We start from the raw sequence: 25,630 nt of genomic DNA, 5'->3' as shown, positions 1-25,630 counted from the left end.
CCATCTTTGCCCCTGCTTTCTGGTCTTTGCAGCAGGACTCTCCACGTGGATGGTCTTTGAGGTACAGTACCTGCCAGAGGAACTTTATCCAGAGGGCACCAGGCCTGGGAAATGGGACAGCATTTTCTGAAACAACCTTACATTAGGGCAGTTCAAGTTATCAGCTGAGGTGTAGGCACCAGATCCTTTCTGAATTCCCAAACCCAAAACAAGGTGCTTCAGCACAGCTCCCTCCCCAGTACTGATGGCTAATCTGTGCACATATCTGAGTGTATCCTTCAGAGGGAGGGCCTCTCTCAGGCTAGCTTTGCTTTTAAACCGTTCTTCAAGCATACCTCAGGGCAACAGATTCACATTTGTGCTTTTGTAACAACTCCTGTCCTTAAAACACCGCAGCTCACAACTGCTGTACCGAAGCTCAGGTTTCACAATACGCCACGAGAAATCTTCAAAGGCACCTGCACCCATCCTGGATTTCAGCCTCTTTGCTGGCACAGCAGAGAATGGAGATCGCATCTAATAAATTTCCTGTTTAATGAATGGTTAAAAACACAAAGCCCACGAGGGAAGGGAGGCACTCCTCTCCCAGACAGGGAACGGGAGCCAGAGCATGAAGTCAAAAGTGAAGAGCTGCAGGATCACAGGGCACCACATCAGCTCTGTCCCTGCTCGTTACCACCTTTTGGGCAGTGGGAGCTGATTGACGTGGCTGCGTTTTTTTGGGGTGTTTATCATCCTCTGGTGGTGGAGCTGAGCGCCGGGCAGAGCAGGCAGCGTGTGCCGCTGCTGTGGTTGCTGACAAACTTCAGGAGCGATCGCTGCCCGCTGCCTCTGTCAAAACAAACACAAGATGAGGTTAGAAAAAGATAGAGGTCTCAGCACCACATCCAGTAGATCAGGGCAGGAGAGGCGTTTCCAAGAGAGCGGTCCCCTGGCACAGGTAAACACTAGGCAGGCATCACCAACCATTTTTTTTCTCAACCACGCTACTTATAGCTTCAGGCTGCAGATATGGCGGGGGTGCCGCTTGTTCTATCTGCACTGCAGAGTCCTAGTGGGGGGGGGATGTTTTATTTATGAATTAGCAAAAGTTTTTGAAGGATTTTTCCCCCCAGTATTTTTTTTTAAAGGAAAGAGAAAGAGGATGAGATCTGAGGATCTCTCTCTGGAAGCTCTGAAATGCAGGCGAACTTCTTTCCTTAATTCCCTATTTTCAAATACCACAAGGCAGCAGGAGTCCTATGCTAAACTGAGCTCTTCTTGTTCTGGTGCCTGTAAATGCATGTTAGCAATAAGAATAAGTAGGTTTTATAACACCAGTCTTGAGTGAGAGTTTTCAGGGCTTTAACAAAGAAAAAATACTGAGAGAAATTAATTCCCACCTCCTGTTCTCAGAAGCCAGAGTCTGCATTTCTAGGGACTTCGGTTTCAATACGCAGTCTGCAGGGATGCATGCTGTGAGAGTTTTTGGATCTCACCCATGATCCTCAGTCCCAACACATTTCAGATCCTCCCTAATGGTTCTCAGGGCAGAAAAAAAGCAGAATTTTTAGTGCAGAAAAGCACTTTTAAAAAATAAATGTTGAACTCTTCTTTTTCATTTTGTTGCCTTATGAAAAGACAAACCGTGCCACATGCCTTATTGTCCCCCCTTGATAGACCTGCCCTAACGGAGTTCTCTTCCCTAGACTCACAAACGCTGCCATGGTTCATCTAGACACAGCTAGGAGTGGTGGGAACATAGGCAAGGAAGAAAGTGGACTCCAGCTGGGATAAAATAACTGTTATTCATGCAATACCCACTGAAGCCTGATCTTTGCAGTTTATGTGATCAGCAGGTCCCATCACACTGCATCTGTGGCAATCCAGAGAGCAGGCACACATGCCATGTAAGTGGGCTAACTGGAGATTAGCAGAGCACCAAAACCCACATCAAATAACATCTGCCTGGCTCATGTCCACAGGCATTAAAGGGGAAAGAGGTCTCTGGGAGGTCTGGAACTTGACTGGCCTCATCTAATCCTTAACAAGGACAAGTTCCCAGGAGGGGAAGACAGAAAGACTCTCCCTATTGTGTCTAAGAACAGAACATCCTCAGGGGATGAATTTTACCTCTTTTTTTTTTTTTTTTTCCCCTCAGAGCTGGCTCATCTAGATCATGTCTGTCAAGGTTCTGAAGCTCAACAGCCTCAATAGTAAGAACCTCCAAAACTCAACATAGCTGTCAGCAGACACGTCAATTTAAAACTTTACAGGGGGTGTGGGTGTGGAATCTGATGATTTTGTTAGAGCTGAATCCACTCAGCTCAATCCACTAAGCTTCTCAAGGCAGCACATTCACACCCAAAGCCTTTGCAGGTGTCTCCTGGGGTGGATGTTACCTGCACACTTGGGTCAAAGCTGCTGCCCCAAAGGGCAGATGATGGTGCAGAAAGGATTTGGGTCAAATTCCCTGCTAATACAAGTGGAAAAGCTCCTCCAAAATCTACAAAGCTGGCCCAGCAGAGACTCTGGCTTGAAGGCAGAGAAGTGATACCCCATACCAGTTAGCTGGAGTCTGAGTATTTATGAGCTGAGTTTAGGCAACTGTAGCTTTAGTCTACTGCAGACCCAGCATGGCTGGGTATGTAAAATGAACCCATTACCACTAGAAGATTGCACACAAGTGCAGGTTAAGAGAGGTGCTGCTGCCTACACATAGGTCTAGCATCATCTTACATTTGCCAGGGTATCTGAAATATTCATGAAAAGCTGGCAGATACGATGGGGTTTCGTGCCCTACAGGAGGGCCAGGCAGGATCCCTGTGGTGGCACCAGGTGTCTACGTTTAGGCAGCTGACTCCCACATCTGCATCTGCTGCTGGATGTGCAGGTGCTGGGATTGCTTTGCGCTTTGTATGGCTGTCACTCAGAGATGACGGGATGATGTGGAAACGCTGTATGCAGCTACAAGCAGTGCTCATACCAGATCAGTGCAGAAGCTGAAACGCTCATGACTGCCTGTATAACAGCTGTCAGTTTTGTTTCCCCTGGTAGAGCTGAGCTGAATATTGGGGTCAGGACTGAAAGCAACTGTAGAATATCTTCCAAAGTAGGAGTAAATCATTCAGCATCCTGCATCCTGCCACAAGTATGAATCATTCCAGGAAGAGCTGGGTACTCCTGAGTTGGATACCTTTATTATTATTATTTTTTTTTTTTGTGACTTTTGGGCTAGGAATCTGCCAAGGGCAGACAATGAGATCAAAGGGCATAGCAGCTGATGGAGGAGGACACGGCTCCTCTGAAGCCTGTTCATCATTCTCTATTTCTAAGAAGATATCATTGAACTCTTATACATTCCTGCCCTCACCTATGGTGGTTGCCATAATCCCTCATCCCCCTGCTTAACTTTGCTCTGTGGACCATGCAGGAGCTTCTAGTGCCTTCAGCATTTCTCCTCAGCAGCAGACATATTCCTAGCTCAGGTAATGTTGGTACTGAGTCCCTCAGACTTTGTGAGAGTCTGCATAGGTTGCCCTTTGCTGGTTCCTGTTTTCAGACAGTCTGAGTGTCCCAGCAATCCCCTGCAGCACCCACACCACAATTGTTCACACAAGATAAAAGTGAAGGTGGAGGTGGCGGGGCCATTGGGGGAAAAAATCATCTGCAGAACAGTTATCTCATTTCACGTGCTGTAGAACAAATCCCCCACTGAAGGGAGTATGGACCTGGCAGAAATCAGGGAGGAAAGAATTTGGCTTGTCATTACGGAGTGAAACCATGAGATTCTTCTGCCATTTTTCTCTCTGCTCCTATGCAGGCAAAGCTTCTGTGGGGACTGCAAGGAGGCTTGAATGAGTACAGCATGCAGACAGTGAGTAAAGATGAGGATCTTGTGCAAACGGTGACATGATAAGGGAGTTACTGGGACTATCATCTATGCTGTCTTTGAGGAAATAATAGTAAAAATAAGGAAAGACATACAGACTATTTGCTCTGTCAAAAACTATAAAGAGAAGGGTACTCACATGGGGGAGCTGGCTCTCTGCCTACACCTCTACTCTGGGGTCTGTAAATCCACGCTTGCCTTCGTTAACCAGAGTCGGCCTCTCCGTTCTCGTGTGCCAGACCAACACCTAGAGGGAATCACAAAGAGTTCAGGGGCTCTGGATGCCTTGCAAATGCTGAGAGCAATGCATCCATCAGGGGGGAGGATCCTGAGCAACCCAGGGCTCACAGCTGTTGGACGCTTGTGGTTTAAAGGACTTAAGACAGGGCCAGGGTAGGATTTACAGGAGCATGAAACAGTGACGAGGAGGAGAGATCGTTTTGGACTGACACCCCACTCAACCCTCTGCCAGTTCTGGGTTTTAGAGAAGTAATCTGGGCACGAATTGTATGGCTGAGGCTTTTTATTAACACAGTTAGAGTGCACAGCACTAACTGTTCCTCAGCGCTCGCTGAGCTTCTCATCTGTAAAGCATTTGGCAGGCTCTGCCCGCCTGCCTTGGCACCGTTCAGAGCTGAGGTGTGCTGGCACAGAAAAGGCACAGTAGAAGATGGATGGGGCATGGCAGAAGGCCATGAAAGCGGCCAGGATTTAGCAAAGGGGATGTATCTTCCAGGTCTCTTGTGATGCTCACCTTTGTGCAGTTGGCTGCTTTGGGCTCCAGCCCGTCCATAGTCACTAAATCCTTCAGCAGACTGGTTTCCTGGTAGCCTCCTTTAACTCCCTCCAGCTTGAAACTGGCTTGAGGCTTCTCCAAGATCAGCTTGATGCTGATGGCAAATCCAGCCATGTCAATAGCAAAGGGCCGGTTAGGGTCAAAGACGGTTTTCCACCCCACCACCTTCCCTGCTGGGCTCACTTTTGGGGATTCGTACCGTAGCCCCCCAACGAAAGCCACCGGCCAGACTGACACCCTCCTTGTGTAGCGCATCTGTGTGCCAGAAGGAAACAGTGCTGTGAGAACGCAACCCTGCGATGCCTGTCCCGGCCCATTAGCACACCATCCTCTGTTTTCTTTGGCACCTGTACTCCCCCATTGACTTCCTACACAATTGCATAGCTCCAGGCAGCAAAAGATCTTGTTCTCCTGTGCTGCTGTTTGAAGAGCTACAGCCTGCAAAGCCACGAGGCTCTGCTCTAGCACTTCCTTCGTTATACACCGAACTCACTGCTTCTCAGTGCCCACGTTCAGTCCCTCAGAAAAGGGAAAACCTTTCTGATCTCATCTGAACTTTTATCTTTTTTTTTTTTTTGTAAATGACAAATACAACTTCTACTAGGACTCTACCTCCATATATTATCAACTCCACTCACTCCAACTTTACCCTCATTCAAGTCATCTCCCTCCCTGACTGATGGATCTCTGTCCTCCCTTACTGCAGCTTTCCCCCACCCCCATTCTTCCATCTGTGGTTACTTCCTAAAAGAGTGTGGTTTTACTGAAATTGCCACAAAGGACCTGGAAAGAAATAAGAAAGGATGAGCTTAACAGAGAGCTAAAAAATTCTGAAAACTGGAAATGTGTTCTGATGCGTAACATGGCATTCTGACTGGTGCGTAACAGTTTGGCTTAAATTGGTAACAAGGGAGTTTACTGAATAATCATTTTTTGCGAGTTTGCAATAGACTTGGCATCTCACAAAAGCCAGGTTTCCAGCCAAAGTCTGGGCAAGCTTCTGTGATCCCAGGGGCCCAGATCTGCTGTGGTGGCTGCAACTCAGAGTACAGAAGGGCAGGAAAGGAGAAAAAGTGGATTAGAAAGTCAGTCAGCTTTTCTAATATCCCCTACTCATCACACCCCTCCAAGAGAACTGATTCATGCTTTACCAGAAGTTTATCATCAGTGCTTATTTAAATCATCAGATCTCTTTGAGAAGAGGTGTATATTCTGGGGTACATATTCTCTGATCCCTCTGAAAACAAACCCAGGAGGCAGTAGTTGATGTAATGCTGTGTGAATGGCTATTCACATCTGCAGCCCACACCGCAGCAGATGTGCTTTTTGCTTTTTCATCCCTTTAGAGAATGGCTTCTGGGTTGCATAGCTGTAGGCTTATGTCTGCCCTATACCCAGCTGCCACTGAGTGCAGGGAGAGGAGGGCTCCAGGCAGCGTGCCGCAGCCCTCTTCTCCCATTTAATGCTTACAGTCCACACGGGAGACCCGGCTAAATCTGTTTTTATTTCTGTCCCATGTAATTTTACAGCTCTTACCTCTTCAAACAGCTCCAGGCTGTAAGTGTTATCATCGTCGGCAAAATACACTACCCCTTCTGGCGGTGCGGTGTTGCTGAAGCTGTCCCTCAGCCAGTGCAGCCCCAGGTTCCTCTGCAGTGTCCCCCGCGGGGTGTGGGATGGGATCCAGGACAGCCCCAGCTTCAGACTCTTGGGCGTCTCCACATTGAGGTGGGTGAAGTTGAGGCCTGCCTTCTCCAGCAGGTTGGACACCAGGTTGGTCCTCCGGGGCGAGTCCTCCACCACCACCCAGTGCAGGTTCTGCACGTGCAGGAAGGTGTTGGCCAGTCGGGTCAGCTCAGCTTTCTGCACCGGCCGTGTGTAGGTAGGGGTGATGACGAAGATGGTGGGCAGGGTGTCTGACCACGGAGGGGGCCTGGAGTACACATAATTCTGGATGACTTTAGGCGTTGCCCTTATGCTCTGCTGCTGCCGAATGCATGATGGGAGGCCTTCTTCTCTCAGCACAGAGGTACCATTGAGGAGAGCTTTAGAGGTCGCATTCTCATCTGTCTCTTCTGGGACAAAGAAAGGAAGGAAGAAGAAAGAAATTAGAGAATTAACCACTGCTGAGCTGCCTCCTCTCCAAGGGATGCTGGGGACCTATCTTTCTGGAGTCAATGCTCAGCATATCAGCCTCCTCTCCCTGAAGCCAGCCAAAGGTGCATGTTTAACACGCTTAGGAGAAGTCATCACACTCATCACAACCACAAGCACTGTCACAGCAGAGCTTTTGCACTTACTTCTCAGCAGGCTGAGGTAGCGGGTGGTTGGGTATTGGTGCCACAAGGTTAGGAGAAGAGCCCATGGCAAGGCGATCAGGAGCGTGGTAAGAAGGTTACGTCTCCTCAGCATGCTGCAGAGAGCTCCCAATGCCCAGGCATCTCTCTACCTTTCAGAACAGAGAAAAAGAGTAAGACCTTTGAATTATCCGTCAAAAAACACTGGGATGCTTAAGTCTACAGGCCAAAGTAACAGAGTTAAGTTTGGTTTGTTTGGCAGGAGGCATGATAAATGTCGGGCCCTGATCCAGCAAAGAGTTTGTCTAAGTGTAAGTTTACAAGGAGACCCATTAACGTTGCAGGCCTGAACCATTATCCAGCTGCCCTGGCCAATTCCTGTGCTATTGAGCAGAAGCTTTTATCTATTTTTGTTGCTGTAAAGAACTTCCCGCTGCCCCACAATGAACCCACTGACCTTGACTTCGGGTTGGCAGAATCTTGTCAGAAACCTTGCAGAATACAAGCCCAGAGAGGACTGTTACCTGCTCCCTTTTCAGAGAAGCAGTATTCATTCCTGACCTGAGCTTGTTTTGAAGATTTTTTTTTAAAACTACATGCAAGATTTGGGTTCCTGCATAAGCAGGAAAAACAGAAAATGTCAAGATGCCCAGCATCTCTTTCAGCCCTGCAGTTTTAATTCATCCTCCTTATGCAGATTCATCGTTGTGATCAGTGATGCACATTATCACCCACTAAGTTTTCCAATAAAGTCCCTGCCTCGGTCATTCCACAGTGCTGGTGATGCTTGCTGCAAGTTTAATTATTCCACATCCCTTCTTACCCCTGGTTTGCTGTTTTTGGCCACTGCAGAGTTTAGTCTAAATCACAGAATAATTTCTTTCTTAGTATTTCTCTAATGTACGTGACTAAGACATCTGAGAAATCATAACAGCTAACATTTATTTTTAAAACTCCCTCTAAAAGGTGAGAGGAACTAAAGGAAAATAAAGAGAAATTAAGGACAAAATTATCAGGAATAACCAACAAGGGATGGCTTATTTACAGATGGTCCAAGCTACATTAGTCTCATGCTTCATCGTCCACAGTTGTTGGGCACCCACTAAGTCAACATGACTAAGAGCAGTCAGTCTGCCAGGAAATTAGACCCTTGGCTGCTTGAGGTAGACATGCCTTCAACAAAGCATCCAACATTAATGATCAGTTTGGAAAACACAGACCGAAGGACGTGGAAGTCTACTGCAGACTCCTTGTTTGGGGACATAACTCAGCTCTGTGTAAAGTCAGGGTGTGATGAGATGCCAGTCCTGGCTCACCTCTTTGAAAGACCCTTAATAGCCTGTGTATGGGCATATGGGCATATGGGCATGAGATCCCAGGGATGACTTTGGGAAGTCCAGCATTAAATGGGCTTGCCTAGTGCATATGGTGCCTTCTATATGGCTCTGGCACAGTCAGGAACATTTTCCTCCAACTTCCAACTTCTGCTTTGGTCCCTGTATCCGTATGAAATCTCCCAATACTGTTACCACACACCAACAACAAAAGCAGTGTTTCAGAAGGAGGGATACACTGCAGAAACACTGAAAAACACAGAGCAAAGTTACTTGTTGCCACCTGAGGACTTTCTGTTCTCTCTACAGCAGGATGCCTGATGTTTGAGAGACATGCCATTGCTAGATTTTATTCCCCTCTCCCTCCTGGTAACATCTGCAATCTGCTTCCTCTGGGATTCCTTTTTGATGCCAAATACTTCTCCTGGTGGATTTCCTCCCTACCACAGAGATGCTCACTGGGAGGCTAAAGGGAGCATAAAACATCCATTAACCACCTGCAGAGAGATTTCTGTTGGAAAACTGCAGTCACACCCCCTGGGAACTGGAGAGCTACTGTAAGGCACAGCCCCTCCGGGCCCTCTCGCTTTCCTACGCTGAAAGCAATTTGAGGGAAGGAGGCTACAGCATCACACTGATATAAAGGAAGGAAAGGGGGTTCAAGCTGGTTGGCTCTAAATTCCTGCCCTGCAATGTCTTTCCAAGGTGTACTGGGGGGCTGGCCATCTAAACCCAAGCTCTTCAAAGGGACACAGGCACACTGAATGCAAAGGAAACTCTCCTTGCCCAGGATCTGGGCCCAGCAGCTCCTCTTCTGTCCAAAGGGGAAGGATTGCCCTGCTTCAGCCTTAGAGAATCATACGTGAAGAAATATTGCTACTGGTCCGAAAGGGCTGTGCTTGGGAGTGACAGCAGACACATGGCAGTCCTAGAAGACATCAGTGGAAGCTATTCCAAATTCACCCTCTGGGATTTTCTTGGGCCCTTTCTTTATTTTTTTTCCTGACATTTTGCCTTGGTCTCCTGCTAAAGCAAGGATCATGCAGTCACAGGGCTCATCGGTGCTCTACAACCAACAACTATCAAACCTACTTCAGCTAAATCTGACAGAAGCCTCGTATGCCTCAGCAGGTCTTCTGGCAGGTAAGTACATACAGGTAGCCATACTCACGTGCCCCAGTAAGGAAACTGCCTCAACGTGAGCTTATTCCTTATTAGACACCAATGGTACTGAGCTGGAGCAATCACAGTACAGAACCTGTCTCCTCAAACTAACCATTCAGGGTGACAGTCCTGAATGCTCCTTACCCCGCACGCAGGGCACACCATGGTGGCACTTCCTCCACTTTCAAGCTATGGAAAACTGACCAAGAAACGGGCCAAGGAACCAGTGTGGCTGGGGGTGCACAGGAGTGGTTTGTTGAAGCCTTGTGCAGCTGTCTCTGCTTAATTTTGCTGCTTTCTGATGGCTGGGCCCAGGGCAGGTACAAGAGTCTCCTTGAAGCATCAGTGCCGAAGGCGCAGGTGCTTGGTAAGCTACAGGATGGTGTTACCCACAGCGGGGCTGCTCTCCCCCCCCAGGAAATCCCCTCTCTTACCAGAGCAGCAGCACAGAGCAAAGCTTCCTGTCACCTGGGGCCATGAGGACAGACAGAGACATCAGAGAAATCCAGGCCCTAAAGCAGAGCTCCTGCGCTACCTCATAACGGCAGCAGACACCTAGGTCCGTCCACCCAGGCTCTGGCTCGAGGTCATGGCAGCTCCTTGCTTCCCCTGAGATGCCTGCAATTACAAACGGCTCTGCGCTAGAGTCAGGCAGCCAGTGTTTCTTCCCGTTAATAAAAGGCCTTAATTATACAGGCACAGCTTCTCCACAGCGGGCATGTCACTGCTGCAAACTTGGGTCGCTTCTGGAGGGAAGGCGAGGAGGCGGCGATGGCAGCTGTGTTACCAAGAGAGCACGGAGGAGCGGGGATCAGAGCTTGAACGAATTCCCTTTCTAGTTCTTTCTCCTCCTCCTCACAGGCAGCCCTCTTCATGCTTCCTGAATGCTGCAAACAAGCAGAGATGCTGCCTGTGCGTGCAACTCCCCTGTGTGTGCTCTTTGCTCATTTATTTCTGTGTGTACCTTCTCGCTATTGCTTTTCTGCAGCGTGCAATGCTGAAGAAGTTAAGCCTCGCATAAAGCACCGGGTCACTTGCGAACCTCACAGAGGGGTCTGACTTTAATCCTGTTTTCAGAAAATCTGCCTTGGGATATGATGTTTTCTTTTTAAAACCTTACCTTCTCTCCCCCACTGCTGCCCCTGCATCCATCACGCTTGTACTCTTCTCCGTTCCTTTATATTTTTTCACCTTTCTTTTCTCAGTCTTCAAGAGTTTTTCTTCTTCCCTGTTTCCAGGACTACAGGAATGCCCTGCCCTAATGATGGTTTTAGCCTTCATCCTCCCTCCTTCCCCACGCAAATACCCTTAGCATTTTCTTAATGTCCACTCCACATGAAATATTTCCCACAAAGTGGTCCATTAAGGCATCAGCCCAGCCTCTTGAAAACACAGCATCAAAACCAAGTCACGTGTCAATGCCTCTGGGTAGCTTGCTGATGGCCCCAGTGGGGCTTGCAGAGGTTTACTGCACATATTTTTACCTACATTTTATAATTAAAAACAAAGTCCCCTAAGTGGCTCAGATTAATTGCATGCCTGGCTGGCAGGCATTACTGCGCGTGTTCTTGGCACAAGCAGCTACTTTCCCTCTGCGTTTAAACCCATCCAGAGCAGATCCTATTAAAAGAGATCCAAGATCACAAGAAATTTTTGGTGATCATCTAAACCAATCTCCAGCAATCATCGCGTAATTCCTGGGTTTAAGCTGTAGAGGGCAGGGACTGTCTCTTAATGTGCTTGTACAGTCCTGCACTGATCCCAACAGGAGCCTTTGGATGCACTTGCAATACAAATATTATTGATTGTACTCTCTCTTGCGGGCTCTTCTCCTCCCTTGCTATTTCCCCTGTCCTGCCTATTCCCCTTTCTCCTCCCTCTTCTTTTTTAACTAGTGTCTCCTGCAGCCCTCGTTTGTGTTACGCACCCTTAACAACATTAGCTGGATGTTTGATGGATGCCTTCAATATGCTGCCTGTAGCCTTCCTGAGCTGTTTTCCAATTACACACCCCTCTTCTTAATTTCATCCATCAATCTTTTGTTCTCTATTAAAAAATAAACACACACACACAGAGTACAAAGCCGAGCACGACAGGGACAAAATGTTTCTTGTGCTACTCTCGGCTCATGCTGCTTTGTCAGACTTCTCAATTCCCGGGACACAACAGCATCCAGCCTCCGTTTAAGCCCGTGTGCTGGTGGAATTAATCTGAAAGGATTTGAGAGAAGGGAATGGGAGAAGCACACAGAAGAAGAGCCCAGCCCCAGCTTGGATGCCCCAGACTGATGCTGAAGAGAAGCACGATCTGGCTGAGGCTCGGAGCATCACGTGTGACCAATCCTTCTGTACGCTAGGACCACATGGAGTTTGGTACTTCTGTTTTGAGATTTCAGTTCTGCTCTCCACCTGCCTGACTCAGCACGAGAACGACACCTTTCAAAGAGTTTGCTCTGCAAGAAAGACAAACTTTGCAGCCTGTGGTTCAGGGCAGCCGATCTGTTTGACCCAGGCACACAGACCCCGAATGCTGGACCAACCCCAGCCCCAGGACTGTGTGTCTGCAGTCCGAGACGCAGGCTCTAAAGATCATTATTTTCCCAGAGGGACAAGTTTCACAGTTCAAACCGTCCCCCAGGGACATCCCGCCATCCATTCTAGGGACTTTTCTAGGCAAGCGCCCAAAGCAAGCAAATTGCAGCTGAGGGAGCCAAGAAATGCCCCTGGTCTTGGTTTGAGCAGTGTTTGCAGCCTTCCCTGCGTACCTTGGGAGGAGAGGAGAGAGGAGAAAGGGGATGTGGGGAAAGGAGAGGGGCAGAGCCAGAGCAGTGTTGCCAGCAGGGTACAGATGACTCCTAAATTCATGCACCAAAACCATCAGTAGGGTTTGGGGTTTGTTTTGCCTGCCTTTTGCTGCCTCTCCCCATCAGCCCCTAGCCACCTTGAGGAAGTCCATGCAGATTTCATGAGTTCCCTAACTCCTGGTGTGGGAGATGCGATGCTGAAGGCAGAGCAGGGAGCTTTCAATTATTGATGAGAACGACCTCTCTTTAAACAAGGAATGCATAATTCATGGCAGCACCGGTATTTGTGGCGATCAGCAGCGGCTCTGTCTCTGCTTTGCTGAAATCCACAGGAAGCCGCTGTCCCCTCTCCCCCACTCCCTCGGGCCCACCAGAGCCTTCAGCCGAAACTTCAATGCTGTTTCAAATCGAGACAAGCCAGGATGCTGCAGCGCTTCCTCTCACCGGGCAGCCTCCTGCCTGTTACAGATGTGCACAATAAAGTGGGAGGACGGATCCGAGGAAGCACTGAGGTGGGTGGAATGGGTTATTGCTCTGGGATAAGCAGGGGTAATTACTGTGCAAACGTAGCCACCAGAGGACATTGCTCAGCAGCGGGACTCCCCTGGCCCTCAGACAGGGCCGCAGGCATGGTGCTGATGCCGGACAGAAAGGGCAGACTAGATGTGAAGGACAGCACCCGAGGGCTCGCACCCAGCAGTACTTCTTGTGGGAACAGAATGGGAACTGGGGGACTGAAAAGCAAAGAGACAAAAACAAGGGAGAGACAAAACCCAGAGAACCACAAATAACAAAACAATACAGGGAAGGATGGCCCGGTCCTTCCCCAAGGCAGGAAGAGTGGGGCTACCAGCAGCTGTGGGGTTTCAAGGCTTGAGCCCATCTACAGGCTGTCGCTCGGCACGTGGGCTCCCGCGGGGACAACTTCCCCGGGAAGTGAGTCACTCCGAGTGAGGCAGCCGTGCTCCCCAAGCCCCCGCTTCTTCCTCGGATGTAGCACAAAGCCTTCATCCCGTCCTTGCCAGCTCCAATCCCTTCGCCATATGGGACTGCAGTTCCTTCAGCCCAGAAGCCAGGCTTTGGGGAAGCCCAGAATGCAGGCTTTTCGTCCTTGGGGAGCTTGTAGTGTGCCACCCCAGCCCTCCTACACCTGCATGAACCCAAGTCAAGCATCTTCCTCCAACCTTGGACCTGTCAGGTCTGTGGGCATGTCGGCATTTTGCGGTTCCTGAGAGCACAGAGCACAATCATCCTTATCCCAGGTTGTGCCTAAGCAGCGCAGAACCAGGGACGGTCACACTTTATGCTGGGTTTTGTTCCAAAGTTAAAAAAAGCAGAAAACGAAAAAAAAAAAAATGTTGAAGAAGCTAATTAGATCTGCTGGAGAGGTCCCACAGGAGCCAACACTTTTGAGACAGCTCAGCCTGCTGTCCCCAGGTAGATCAAGGGTATGCAGGCACTATCTGGGCTATCAGCGGGAACGGAGATAACCCAGTTCAGATATAGACTAGACCTTGAGCTTGTCTGCGAAGGCCAGTTATGCAGAGCCTGAGAAAGGAGGTCTAAAATAGGTTATTTTTAATCAGCATGGACCCAAACGTCCTTCACGACCGACCCATCTGACCTGTAGCTGCCTTCCCTGAGCATCAGCGAGGATGGGCTGGGACTCGCAGCGACACAGCCCTTGACCCAGTTCTTATTTCCCTGCATCCGTACCGCCTGTTCCCAACCAGAACTGTAATCCAGGGGTGCCAGAAATACCCAGGGAAAGATTGGCAGCCTGGGCCCAAACAGAAGCAGAAAGGACCAGATGTCTCCTGAGAAAGCCAGCTCTCTCTGGAGAGACCTATCTGCCTGGAGTTATCCTTTCTCGAAAGGAGCTCGGGGGCTTATTTAAACTATGACTTCTCTCCCCTGCTGCCAAGCACTGGCAGAAGTGAGGTCCTTTATAGGCAACGATGACTGTTATAGAATAACCACCCCAAAGGTATCGGTGACAATCAGCCCTGTATCTACATTGTCAAAAAAGAAAGGAAAAGAAAAAGCTTTCTTTTTTTCCAAGGAGGCAAAATAATTCTAAGGAAGCAAAAACAATGCTGAATTGTTCCAAAGTGTCTGTGCATTTCATCCAGAGCTTTCCCTACTGAGTTAACAGCTGATGCCTGTACAGCGGGAGTGGGAGCTGTCATTTTACAGGTTTCTTACAAAAGCAGAAAGGAAAAACCCATAGTTTTTCCTTCCAGAGTGTTTTCAAAGATGGAGAGGAATTACTTTTTCGGAGAAAAAGGCAGTAGGTATTATTTGAAGGATAATTACATTTCACAGATGCTTGTTTGGGGGAAAAAAAAAAAAAACAACAACTTGATCACAAGCTCCTTGTAAAGATATGGTGCCCAAAGTCCTCTGGTAGCAGCCAGGATGCAGAGATGGGCTTTGATCTTAGCTGTGTGTCAATACGACATCAAATGCGGACCTCCAGAGGAACACGCTATCACTAATGCATGCTCTTGATTGATTTAGATAGCTTGTTTTCCCCCTAATTTCAAAGGCAGTGTTGAAATGCTCTTCCCTGCTGGACTCCCCGGATGCTCCTAGGCAGGGCAAAGGAAACCAAAGGAGAGGCTGCTCTGGCTGAAGTCACGCTGCCAGCAAGAACAGCCTTTATGCCACTTACAACACAAGCAGAGCTAGCGATGTCAGCCGCCTGCCTGAAACTGGTGGAAATACTGACATTTCAATGCTTACACGTGTGTGCTGGCAGAACCCAGAGCCCTTCATGCATGGAAGCAAGCGAGGGCGGAGATTGCATGCAGTGTAGGGGCAACAACCCCCCTGAGTTTTTATTTGGGAATGCTGGCTAGATTGCATGATCAGCGAAAGCATCACACGAACAGCAAGCCTGGGCGGCATGTTTTTTGACGAGCTGCCACCAGAGCACGCGGGCATTGCTGAGGTTGGGAGCGGAAAGAGGAGAACAATGCCTTGGTCTCCTTGATGGACATTTTTGCTGCGGCGGCTCTCTGAGCGGCGTGAAATATGCTAGCTCCGTAACTAGCTGAGATGGTCCAAAATGCTAATTCTGATCTTTCCCTCCAAACAAATCTTCAGCGCTCATTAGATCTGCCACTTGCTGTGTGGCGTCCAAGTGTTGTGCAGACGCCTTTAAAAACAAATGGAGAATGGAGAAATAAAGTGGCACCTCGAGAATTTTCATTTGCAGTAGATATACGTTATGGTCCACTGCTTGATTTGTACCTTAAATGTCACAGCAGATCTGTACAGCTTCGGTTCGATTGAAAGAAAGACCGGGATGAAAAACAGCGAGCCAGAAAGCTGCAGCGTTTGTCCTCTGCCTTCTGTGGGTGAAATGAAAAGGGAGGAAGGGAGTGAAGGGAAGAAGTGGCAGGAAGATGATGGCCAGGGTACTGCTATGGCTGTTCTGCTGTCCTTCCCTGTCCTAACAGAGGTGCTATTGCCACTGGACCCTATGCTGGCAACATCCAAACTACATGCCAGGGCATCTGAGATCAAGAGACCCATGTGTGACTGATACATCCCTGTTCTGGGAATGCCAGCACATCAGTCAAAATACCTAAATTAGGCACCTGCAGCAGCAGCCAGGAAGTAGCCCCACATCACGATGTTAAGGAGTTTTTCTTTGTAGAAAACGCACTTAAGCAGTGGATACATTTTGGTGAACAGATGGAGCTGAGGAACAGCAACAGCCACGTACCCCTTCCTGACAACAATCCAATCCTTCCAGAAAGAAAAGGTGCAGCTTTTGCTTTCTGTTTCTCCATGTCTTGCACAATTGAAATGAAAGAGGTTTGTCTGCTGGGAAGGCAAGGAAGACTGTAAGGGAACCGAAAAAAGCTCACAGCATGAGAAAGAAACTGCTCTCTCTTAGAGCATACAGAGCTTGTTCTCCTTCTCTGTCGTGTCCTTTAATTGCAAAAGAAAGTAACCTGGTCTGGAAGTGCTCTTTGCACATGGCATCTATGGTTCTTCCCTTGGAGGGAGGTCAGCCTGTGCTGTACTGTACTCCTACCTGTGAATTTGTGTGCTTCAGGCTGCTCAAGACGTGGTTGCAGTAAGGGCTTGATGTTACCCTCCGAGATGGTAAGTTGTCTGCTCTGCCTATCCCTTCAGCTTTCAGTGTGATCTCTGCACAAATTACAGCAAGAAAACACAGGGAGGTGCCTCTCTCCAGCTCTCACATCCCTGCACTCACAGGTGCTGGTAAGATGCCCTCCCTGCTAGCTCCTTGCCAGCTCCTTGCCACTTGCACAGGGTGCCAGCTGGCCTGGGGCAGAATAACTGAGGAGCAGAGACTTGGGGTTGGCGGGGAGAGGTGAACTGGGCTTTTTTGGAGCCCTGGGAGCTCACTTCAAAGGCAGATGCGGCTGCCCTGAAACATCAGGGCAGATAAAAAGCAGTCTCTTGCTGAAAGAAGAAATGGGGCTGCTGCTGTAAGTCTCAGTGGTGGATTTGAATCTCTACCAATTCTGTGGGTGAATCCGTCCCTCTCCTCGTGCTGGGGGGACGCAATGCCCTCTGGTTATCAAAAAGCTCTCAGAGCACTGGGCTGGGGTGCAGGCTCCCCACAGAGGGCGGTGCTGGTAACTGTGGCACTGCACCACGGGAAACTGGATCTCTAGAAACTCAGGAGTGGCTTAAAACAAGGGCACAATTTGTCCTTACTGGACTATAAACTCCTGCTCCCAGGGCACGCTTCTGGCTGCTTTCCATAGTCAACTTCCTTCACTAGATGTGACTGGTGCATGGCCTTTTCTCTCTTCCTGCAGTGAAGTCTCCTTCTTCAGCTCCCTAATTCTGTCCCAGCAGAGGGATGCTGGGTTTGTGTTACCCAAATTGAGCTAACCCAGGAAACTGGCCTCCTGGTTCTGGTGCTGTAACTAATTTCTAGGCCACGTGTGTTTGTCATCTGATGCCCAGGTCAGGACCCACACAGGAGAGAAATATCTAGCATCAGATCATAGCTGTCTGCTCAGTGGCATGCAGAAGGGAGCACAAAAGGGCAAAAATCACATCTGGAGACTGTTCTGCACCAGCATTTACCAGCTATGGGGCTCAGCTTGACTTTGAGGGAGCAACAGTCCCGGCGTGGCCTGGTTTGCTGAACATGAGTAGCTGGTGGCAGCATATCTAACGCTGAATGGGATCCTCTGAGTAGGTGTTGACACCACGTGTGTCCTCTGCAGCACCTCCAGAAGAGGCTGTTTGGTGGGATGAAGCACACAGGGTTCATCTAGCAGGGTAACGTCATGACTGGGTGTGCAAGAGGGGAGGCTGATCGCGATACAGGGCCTGTACACGACTTGTTATCAAAGCACGGGACAAGGGAAGGGAGCACTAACTCCCAAGGCTCTTGGAGGTAGTTATTTTATGAGCAACTTTTAATTACCCTTTCCCAAAGAATCCTTGGGGGTAGCCTATACACACCCACAGAAGTCTTTTCCTTATAGAGGTCAGCGGTGATGAGCTGATGCTAATGAAGTGCTTAGCAGTGTCCTGTGCTTCCCTTGTAATGGAGCTGCTGATGCGTATCAAGTAAAAAGAGATTTGTTTTGTTTTCCTCACTGCTCCAGGAGTCCTGTTCTAACACAGAAGTTAGAAATGTCACTTTTGCTGTCAAGAGAGGTCCTGCTATATCGCTTGATAACATGCTTCGGGGAAGCCATATCCAGCTGCTGACAAAATGGAGGCTGCAGGAGGTTGTTGGGAGTAGGAGGATGTTTCAGGGAGCAAAAATGAGGTGAGGGCAGAAAAGCTGGTCATGCCAAGGTCTGCCACTTGATAACACTTGCCAAGCCACAAATAACTTCTCCTTCCCAAAGACCTGCCAGGGGACACCTGGGCTAGCAGGAGCCAGTAGTTAACCCCCCTGGCCTCCTTTCTATTGCTCCAAAGAGCTGGCACATGTGCCTGAGGGAGGGAAGAAGGAAACTTGCTGTGTACCTTGGAGCCGGAGGGCTTGTCAGCTTGCCTGCGACGCTGCCCTGCACAACCCTGCGATTCAGCTCGGCTGGGCTTGTGTTTGGCTTCAGCAGATGCTGCTTGTGGGCTTTGTAGAGGTGCACTGGGATAATCAGGATTTGCTTTCTGTTTGCTTGCTAATTTGAGCCCCTGCTGTGAGATTTGGATGTTTCTGAGGATTCTGTATTAGCTTTAATGATTAAAAAATTATTTCAATGCTTAGCGAAGAAGACGCATGATCTATCATTGAAGCCGCTTAGCAACAGGACTCATTAGGACATGTATTAGTGCAGAAAGATACCCTTGCCCCAGTGTCCTCTTGCAACAACTATCCACTCATCTAAACAAGATAAAGGTCTTTGCTGGCCTCCTCTGAGGCCAGAGGATAAAGCACTCAACTGTGAAACAAGATTTCTCCGTTCTTTTTGCAGCTTCAGCTATGTGTATGTATGCAGATCTGGGCAAATCACTTCACCTGCCGCAGTGCCTCAGTTCCCCCAAAGGCAAGATAAGCACAACGATGTATAAGCACACTGGAGAAATTACTTTCGAGTGCCAGAGCTCATTACAAACAAAACAAAACAAAAAAACTATAAAACCAAACCCTTGCAGTGAATAAAGTGTCTTAGCCCCTTTGACTGTAGCTTATACCAACCATACAGTATGCATTGCGCTCCTGAAGGCCGATGTACAGTTAGTTAATTATAGGGGAGAACAAAGACCCTCTCCGAGCTCCTCAATGCCTGATAGTAGCCGTGCAGAGATGTTAAAAACTTGTTATCTGGATTAAAAAAATAATTTTTGGCAAACCCTGGCAAGGTTTTTCTGGTTACCCTAGGGGCTATAAGCAGCAGGATGTTATTTTGCTCACAGGAACACTGATAAATGCCCTATCTGGGAGGAGCGCTTGGTGCTTTTTATCCCTAGTCATTCATTGATCCCCTCAGGCAGCACCATGCTACATATAAGGAGAGAGAAACTGAGGCAGGGAGGAGGAAGCAGCTATAAAAGGAGTCATTTTGGTTCAAAGTATAGGAACTGAGGTGTTCCTGGGCTTGCATTCGGGCCACTGAACTTTATACCTGACAGCAAGAGGCAGAGTCAGAGCATCTGAGCTCTTTTTGTGGAGATTGCCTTTTTTTTTTTTTGTGATCCTTCTTTAAAATTGCAGGAATGTGGCAGCACAGCATTGGCGCTCTGATTTATTAATTCCATCCCATCCCACCAGCCCATAAAACAAAAGCATCTGTGTTTGCTCAAGAGGAGCACATGAAGGGCCTCATTCACGTCAGAGGTGGAGAGGGAAGCTGGCAGATACAGGCAAGTCGTCGGCGCCTCCTTCCTTTTCACCTTTGTATGGATCCGGGCTGGGGGAAGGGTGCACGGAGGTGGAAGGCAGCAGTCCACGGGGTATCAGGAGGGAGAAAGCTAAGGTGACTCTGGTGGTCTTCATGAGCTGGGCAAAGTGGAGGGGAGGAAGGATCCAAGGAACGTGCAAGGCTGGGCTGCCTCCAGCGAGGCAGGCATCCCCACACTTCAGGGAGGCCTCTGGATCCTTTGTGGCCACCAGGGCTCACCCAGCACTGTCCTTAGAGGTGGCCCTTCATATAGGCTTGCCCTGATGAGCACCACTCTGCTGCTGTGGGCACAGCCAGGGCTTTTGAGAAGCCCTGAGGCTGTCCTTGAAGGGAGCCCAGCGCTGCTGCCGAACCCACAGATACGGGCATCACCAGAGAGCAATAAATTAAATCTGCCAGCCAGAGGAGAAAGATCCCCTTACAACAGTTTATAGCACGCTTTCAGAATGAGGAAGGCTTACAGTGAGACAAATATTAACCATCCTATTTTATGGGGCATGGATGGGGAAAGCAGCCAGCAACCTCTACTCCTGCTGAGCTAGGATGGACCATCCTGCTTCTAGCAAGAGGTACTGGGAGAGTTTTGTCCCGCACAGAGGACCTGGCTAAGACTGCTTTTCTACCTCTGCCCTCAGAGGTAGCATCTTCTGGAGCTGGGCTGCCCGGTGGCACTGCACTGGGAGCATCACCACAGGGCAAGCAGCGGCTGCAAGCTGCTGCCTGCCCGGTCCTCGGCTTTTCCCCAAGTTCTCCCACACAAGGGCTGCCTAGGAGCGATCCCGCTTTGCTAGCAAAATGCAGCTCCCATGTGCCCTGTACTCCCACACACAAACCCACCGTGAACTCGCAGAAGGAAACAACACTGCTGCTCTAAAATCACGTAACCAGAACACGCGACTGACTGCTCACCCTGTCCAGCTCCGAGTAATCCCAGTGCTTCGCTCAGCTACAGGCAGGCTGACCCGGGAATAAATGCCCTTGCTCTCATTGCTGAGGGGTAGCATCCAATTTTCTTTTGTAATGCAGCATTATTCATAAAGCAGCAGCACACGAAGTTGCCCAGGCTGCTGGCTGCCTGTTAAAATCAACAGCAGAGGTAGGGGAAGCAGCAGTGTGAGCACCACTGGATCAGCTCAAATCTCATCAGAACTTAACCTGAATCAGCTCCAGGTGACAAAAAACAAACCTGTGCAAACTAGGTGTCAGCATGCAGGCTGGAAAACACGTATTTTTTTGCTTCTGCATAGAAATGAAAATAGGAATTGCCCCAGTGCTCTCCATTCAAGCACATCCATCTCCTTTCGTCCTTTGTCTCACATTGATCACTGTTGTGTGTTTCAGAAGGTACAAGAAATCCTGCTCCAGACAACCGTGAGAGGTTGAGGCCTGAAGATTTAGATCTATTTCAAGTGGACCATCCTGTCCAGTGATGAATGATCTATTATCCATCAAAATGCCTCCTCCTCCCTCAAATCCTTCACCCAGCATCAGCAGCACCTTGTAGCAGTGAGTTCCATATGTCACTACGCACTGCACGGGAAAATACTTTTACCATCAAATTGCTACCTTTCACATTTTCCTGAGTGCAATCCAGCTCTAAGAAAAGTGATGTAGAGAAGCATTTATTCTCCTTGTTCTACGACGCTGGCTGCTTTGTTTTTCACCCCGGTGTCCCTCCTCATTTTTCTCCCTGAGCTAACTAGCCCCATCTTAAGGCACATCGCTGTGTGCATGAGGCTTTTCTGGAAACACCTGCTTGAGGAGGGACAAATGGCAAGCGCAAGCTAAAGGACACTGTGCTGGAGTTACAGATCCCAGCTCTGTATCATAGCCCTGAGAAAAAGTCTCTCCTGGGGAAACTTAGCTCAGATTTTATAAATGTGAGGAACGTGCACAGTGCACTGGTTTTATCTCAGGGAGAAGGCTCTCAGCCCCCCGCACTGTGCAGCAGAGGAAGCCAACAAGGCAGCTGATTGAACACTTGGGAACACGGGCAAAGCAGATAAATTCGAGCTCTTAAGGGAAGACCTTCGGGAGCACTAATGTCATTTGAGAGGGAGCTAGAAGAGACTTCTCGGAGCTCTTAATTACGAGCCTGCATGGCTTAGAACAGGATAAAGGATGAAGCTCTTCACAAAGGCTCTGCCCGCAGGTTGGGGCGCAGTTTGGTGGCATATTGCAGCCTGGAGGGATGGGTCGGGTCCGAGAGGAGGGCGATGTTAGCTGCAGGTCTCATCTGCATGCTGTATTTCTCAGTCTGTTTACGGTTTTAAACTGCAGTCCCGTTAGGCTGAGCTGCTCCCCAGCTTTGCCAGTGCTTCTCAGAGAGGCAGGGAGATGCCGATCTGATCCGATCCGGGGCTGTCTCAGCTCTGATGCTATCAGCTGCAGCGTCTCCCTTTTGTAAAGAGGGGGTAGTCACACTGACAAACAGCTCTGCATGTGGGCAGGGAGTGCTCTTCATCACGTATGCGGAGTACTTGGGGATCTCTGGATGGAAGGCTGCGCGGATGAGCATAATGCTTATTGTTAAGCAGAAAGGCCGGGAGCACAAAGGGCAGAAGGATCCTGGGCTTCTCCAGGGCCCTGCAGGTGCGTTGGACCTGCTTTCCAGCCTGGCTTATTACCACCTTGTTAGGCTTCTTCTTTTATTAGGAACAATTAAACACAAGGAGGAAGGGGACAGATATCATCTTTCCTGTGTACATCCTGCAAAATAATTGCAGAGCTTTCCCAGGGCGATTCTGCATGCTCAGTAAAGGGCATCTTTGGAGCCTATCAAGTATCTCATCCCTCACCATCGCAGTAAGGCTTGCAGCGTACGTCGGGAGCTCTCTGCTTCTCCCAGACGTTGCCCTGATGAAACAAGGAGGTGAGGGACAGCGGGGGTCCAGCTCTGAGAAACAGGGCGCTGCGAGGAGTTGACCTTTCACCAGGGACCACCCTGGGGACGAGGGGAGGAAAGAAGCCCAAGGGTAAGGCTGGAGTGCTCTTGCTTTTGGGTACTGGGGACGGATTCTGGACTGCTGTTGAAACAGGGGGACGTGCCCTGCCTTGGAGCACCTCCACCAGTGCTGCATGGGCAAGGAGAAAGAGCGCGAGGTACACAGGAGACACCGCCTTGAGCTGCCCAACGCTGCCTTGGCTGCTCTGCAGGGAAGATGCCATTGAGCAACGCTGAGTGCTGGCCACAAAGACATTCCCAAATCATGGAAAACAATGTGAATTTAAGGGCTGTGGGGCTGTACACCCCGGAAGTACACTCTCTCCTGCATGCATTTGGCTGCTCTATAGCTCTGTACAGCTCCCTAGGCAACAGTCTTCCTAAATGGCACTGTAAGGAAACCCAAAGGTGCAGGAGCTTTGCTCACTAAAAAACCTTTCCGTGGTCACAAGTGCCCTCAGCCCAGCTGCCTTACTTTCTGCCCATGTCTCACAAGTCAGGCCGAGGCCCTTCCCTGTGAAGGTGGCCACATCTCAGCTGTCCCCTGTGCCAGCCGCTGGAATCACTTTGGAATTGCGAGGTTGCCTAAATGGTTTATCAATTATTGTAATTATTATTATTATTACTATTGCACCGAAAGTGTCAAAGAAGCCAAGAGGCTCTACATTGACACCATCCAATTCCTGAAATACCCTACACCACAGGTGAGCTGCTCAGCACAGCCACCTCTGGCATGAACTGCCCTGCGGAGCCCAAACTCAGCGCTGGCTCAAGTGCCCTGCAAGCGATACCGAACGAGCTCCCGGGAGGGAAGGGGGGGGGGGGGGGGGAGGGAATAAATAAATCACAGCCTCGTGCCAGGACACAGCATGTGCTCAGCCACCGGTACTCCCGTACAGCGTGTGCCCTGCCAGCAGGGAGCTTCCAGGAAACCGTGGGGTGAGCAAGAGCTGCCCTGCTTCGAGGCACGGAGGGAGGGGTCTCGGTGGCATGCAGACAGATGTGATACACTGCCCTATAGGTGCCCCCCTCCCTGTTACCTGAGGCTCATCTCCCCAGCATCCCCTTCAGTATCTCATTCTGGAGCAGCGGTGGCCTCCCTTCTGCCAGGACCCCGTCCTGCTCCTGCTGTGCACCCATTCCCTGGTCCCTGTTCCCAGCCTTGGGCTCTCCAGCAGGGAGGGAGAGCTCTTTGACAGCACCGGGGATGCGAGGCATGCACCTCACCTTTTGCACCGGAGGAGATTTGAACCCGAGCAGTATCAGGGGAGCAGACCTGCGTGCGTACCCTGCTGTACCCAGCATACGTGCTCTGCACCAGGAGGCCTCCTCCGAGCACAGGGAAGGCGCCGAAAGCACCTGCAGAGGCTGCATCGCTCGTGCTCCCTGGCTCACTCGCGGAGCCCTGCGAGCTTCAAGTTGCCGGCTGGGTATTTATTGCCAGTCATCGCCGCTCTGCTACAGGGATGCTCGGCACTGCCCCGAGCACCCGTTCTCCCAAGCGTGCATGGAAATCACCCCCTGGCAGGCCTGTCAAGGGAGATGCTGAGGAACCAGCTGCTTCTCCCCAGCTTCACTAGCTGGGGCGGGGGGGGGGGGGGGGGGGGGGGAGCTGCCAGCCCCAGGGTGAGCGGCAGGAGAACGAGGAGGGGGAAATTAAATAAAATAAAATAAAAAGTACTTTCCAACTCACCCGGGAGCATCCACCCCAAACTCAGCCTCCCCAAAGAACCCCCATCGGCATGGTGAAGCAGGAAGGGGCTGGGACCCACCCGGGGCTGGGAACCCCCCCCCCAGAGCCCTCCCCCATTGGGGTCTCCCCCCCTCAGTTTTTTTTTTTGGGGGGGGGACACACGGGACCCCAAGGTCATCCCCCCACCCCCCCCTTCCGCAGCCGGCGCTTACCTGGCGGCCGCGCAGCCTGGCCGGGGGTCGCCGGGGGGGCACGGCGGCGCCGGGGGGGTGCTGCTGCCGGGGGGCATCGCCCGACACCGCCGCCGCTGCCACCACCGCGACCGGCAGCAAGCCGGGAGGGCTTGGCGGAGCCGATTTAAGGCCACGCCGACGGGGCGGGAGGGGGTGGGCAGCATCCCGCAGCGCCGCCCTAAGAGGGGAGGAGGGGGGGGGGGGGAAAGGGAGAGCCCTGCACCGGGTCGGGGGGCTACGGGACCCCCCCGATCGCCCTGCGGTCGCGGGCGGGGTCCTGAGGGTCTTGGTGTCCCTTATGGGGTCGCCCCCCCCCCCCCGGGTTGTAGGGGATGGGGATGGGGGTGGCACGGCTCGGGGAGGGGCAGCGGGTGGAGACAGCCAGGGTGGGGTGGGGAGGGGTCGTCGGGGTTGGTCCCCGGTTCCGAGGTTCCTGCTGGGGAGTGTGCTGAGCAGGGAGGGAGGTTTTGGGGTTTTGAGCTCCTTGCCTGGGAGGTGCGCTTGGAGAAGGGCAAGTGACTCCTTCCTCTGACTCCTTCCTCGGCCGTGCTCCTGGAGCAGACGCTGCTGAAAATACCCTGGGAAGGGAGACACGGGGCGAGGCGTTGCACCCCAAAAGCCATTTATGAGGCAAATCCAGCCTGGCCTCTCCCCTGCCCAAAGGGACACTGCAAGACCCCCAGACATGCCCACGGGCACCGTGCCCCCTCACGTCTCCCTCAGCCAGAGCAGGGGGCACACAGCCACCCTCCTGCCCACCTGGCTGTCCCAGGCTGCCCTCGTCGGGGGGTTGTGAGGCACAAACCCCTCCGTCCCCAGTGGCGTGATGCCCCCGACGTGCACGGTGCAGGCCCGGAGAGGGCTGAAAGCCAGCGTGTGGGTGTCAGGAAACGGCGAGGCGATTCCCCACAGATGGCTCGGCAGGAGTCTGAATTAACCCGGCGCTACGGGCAGAAGCGTCACCCTGCTCCCAGAGCGGGATCGCTGAGGTGCTCCAGCTCTGCAGCACCATGGTTTTTGGCAAGCCTGCCCCCCAGAAATTGAATTAACCTCCCCCCTGCAATGCATGCCATCTCTCGGCATCCCCACGAGACGTGACAGGGACATTACGGCCCCTTGGTGGCCAGGGAAGGGCCTTGT

General features: G+C 50.7%; 1 protein-coding gene across 2 annotated transcripts; it reads right to left on the bottom strand.

Annotated features, from left to right (window-relative positions):
• Positions 1 to 515: 515 nt before the first annotated feature.
• On the bottom strand, positions 516 to 24,603 carry LOC106037591 (galactosylgalactosylxylosylprotein 3-beta-glucuronosyltransferase 1-like). Of its 2 annotated transcripts, none has more exons than XM_067003884.1 (6): positions 24,470 to 24,603; positions 6,968 to 7,116; positions 6,204 to 6,742; positions 4,626 to 4,922; positions 4,011 to 4,118; positions 516 to 831 (listed from the first exon to the last, which is right to left on the bottom strand). In XM_067003884.1, exons 2-5 carry the CDS (start codon positions 7,077 to 7,079, stop codon positions 4,032 to 4,034), a joined length of 1,035 nt encoding a protein of 344 aa, XP_066859985.1. In that variant the 5' UTR covers positions 7,080 to 7,116; positions 24,470 to 24,603; the 3' UTR covers positions 516 to 831; positions 4,011 to 4,031. The 2 variants fall into 2 exon arrangements, with proteins under 2 accessions (XP_066859985.1, XP_066859987.1); XM_067003886.1 differs by having other exon boundaries at positions 6,968 to 7,112.
• Between the last annotated feature and the right edge of the window lie 1,027 nt (positions 24,604 to 25,630).

The sequence above is a fragment of the Anser cygnoides genome, chromosome 1 (genome assembly GCF_040182565.1).
Source record: "Anser cygnoides isolate HZ-2024a breed goose chromosome 1, Taihu_goose_T2T_genome, whole genome shotgun sequence".
In the NCBI taxonomy this organism is placed as follows: domain Eukaryota; kingdom Metazoa; phylum Chordata; class Aves; order Anseriformes; family Anatidae; genus Anser; species Anser cygnoides.
This window is presented reverse-complemented; position numbering and strand designations above follow the sequence as displayed.

Excerpts from the sequence above, each read along its gene's own strand:
- LOC106037591 (XM_067003884.1), bottom strand. The coding sequence starts at position 7,079 with ATGCTGAGGAGACGTAACCTTCTTACCACGCTCCTGATCGCCTTGCCA. Across the intron at positions 6,743-6,967 it reads CTACCTCAGCCTGCTGAGAA|AAGAGACAGATGAGAATGCG; the intron begins GTAAGTGCAAAA and ends TCTTTGTCCCAG. Across the intron at positions 4,119-4,625 it reads AAGCAGCCAACTGCACAAAG|GTGTTGGTCTGGCACACGAG; the intron begins GTGAGCATCACA and ends GATTCCCTCTAG.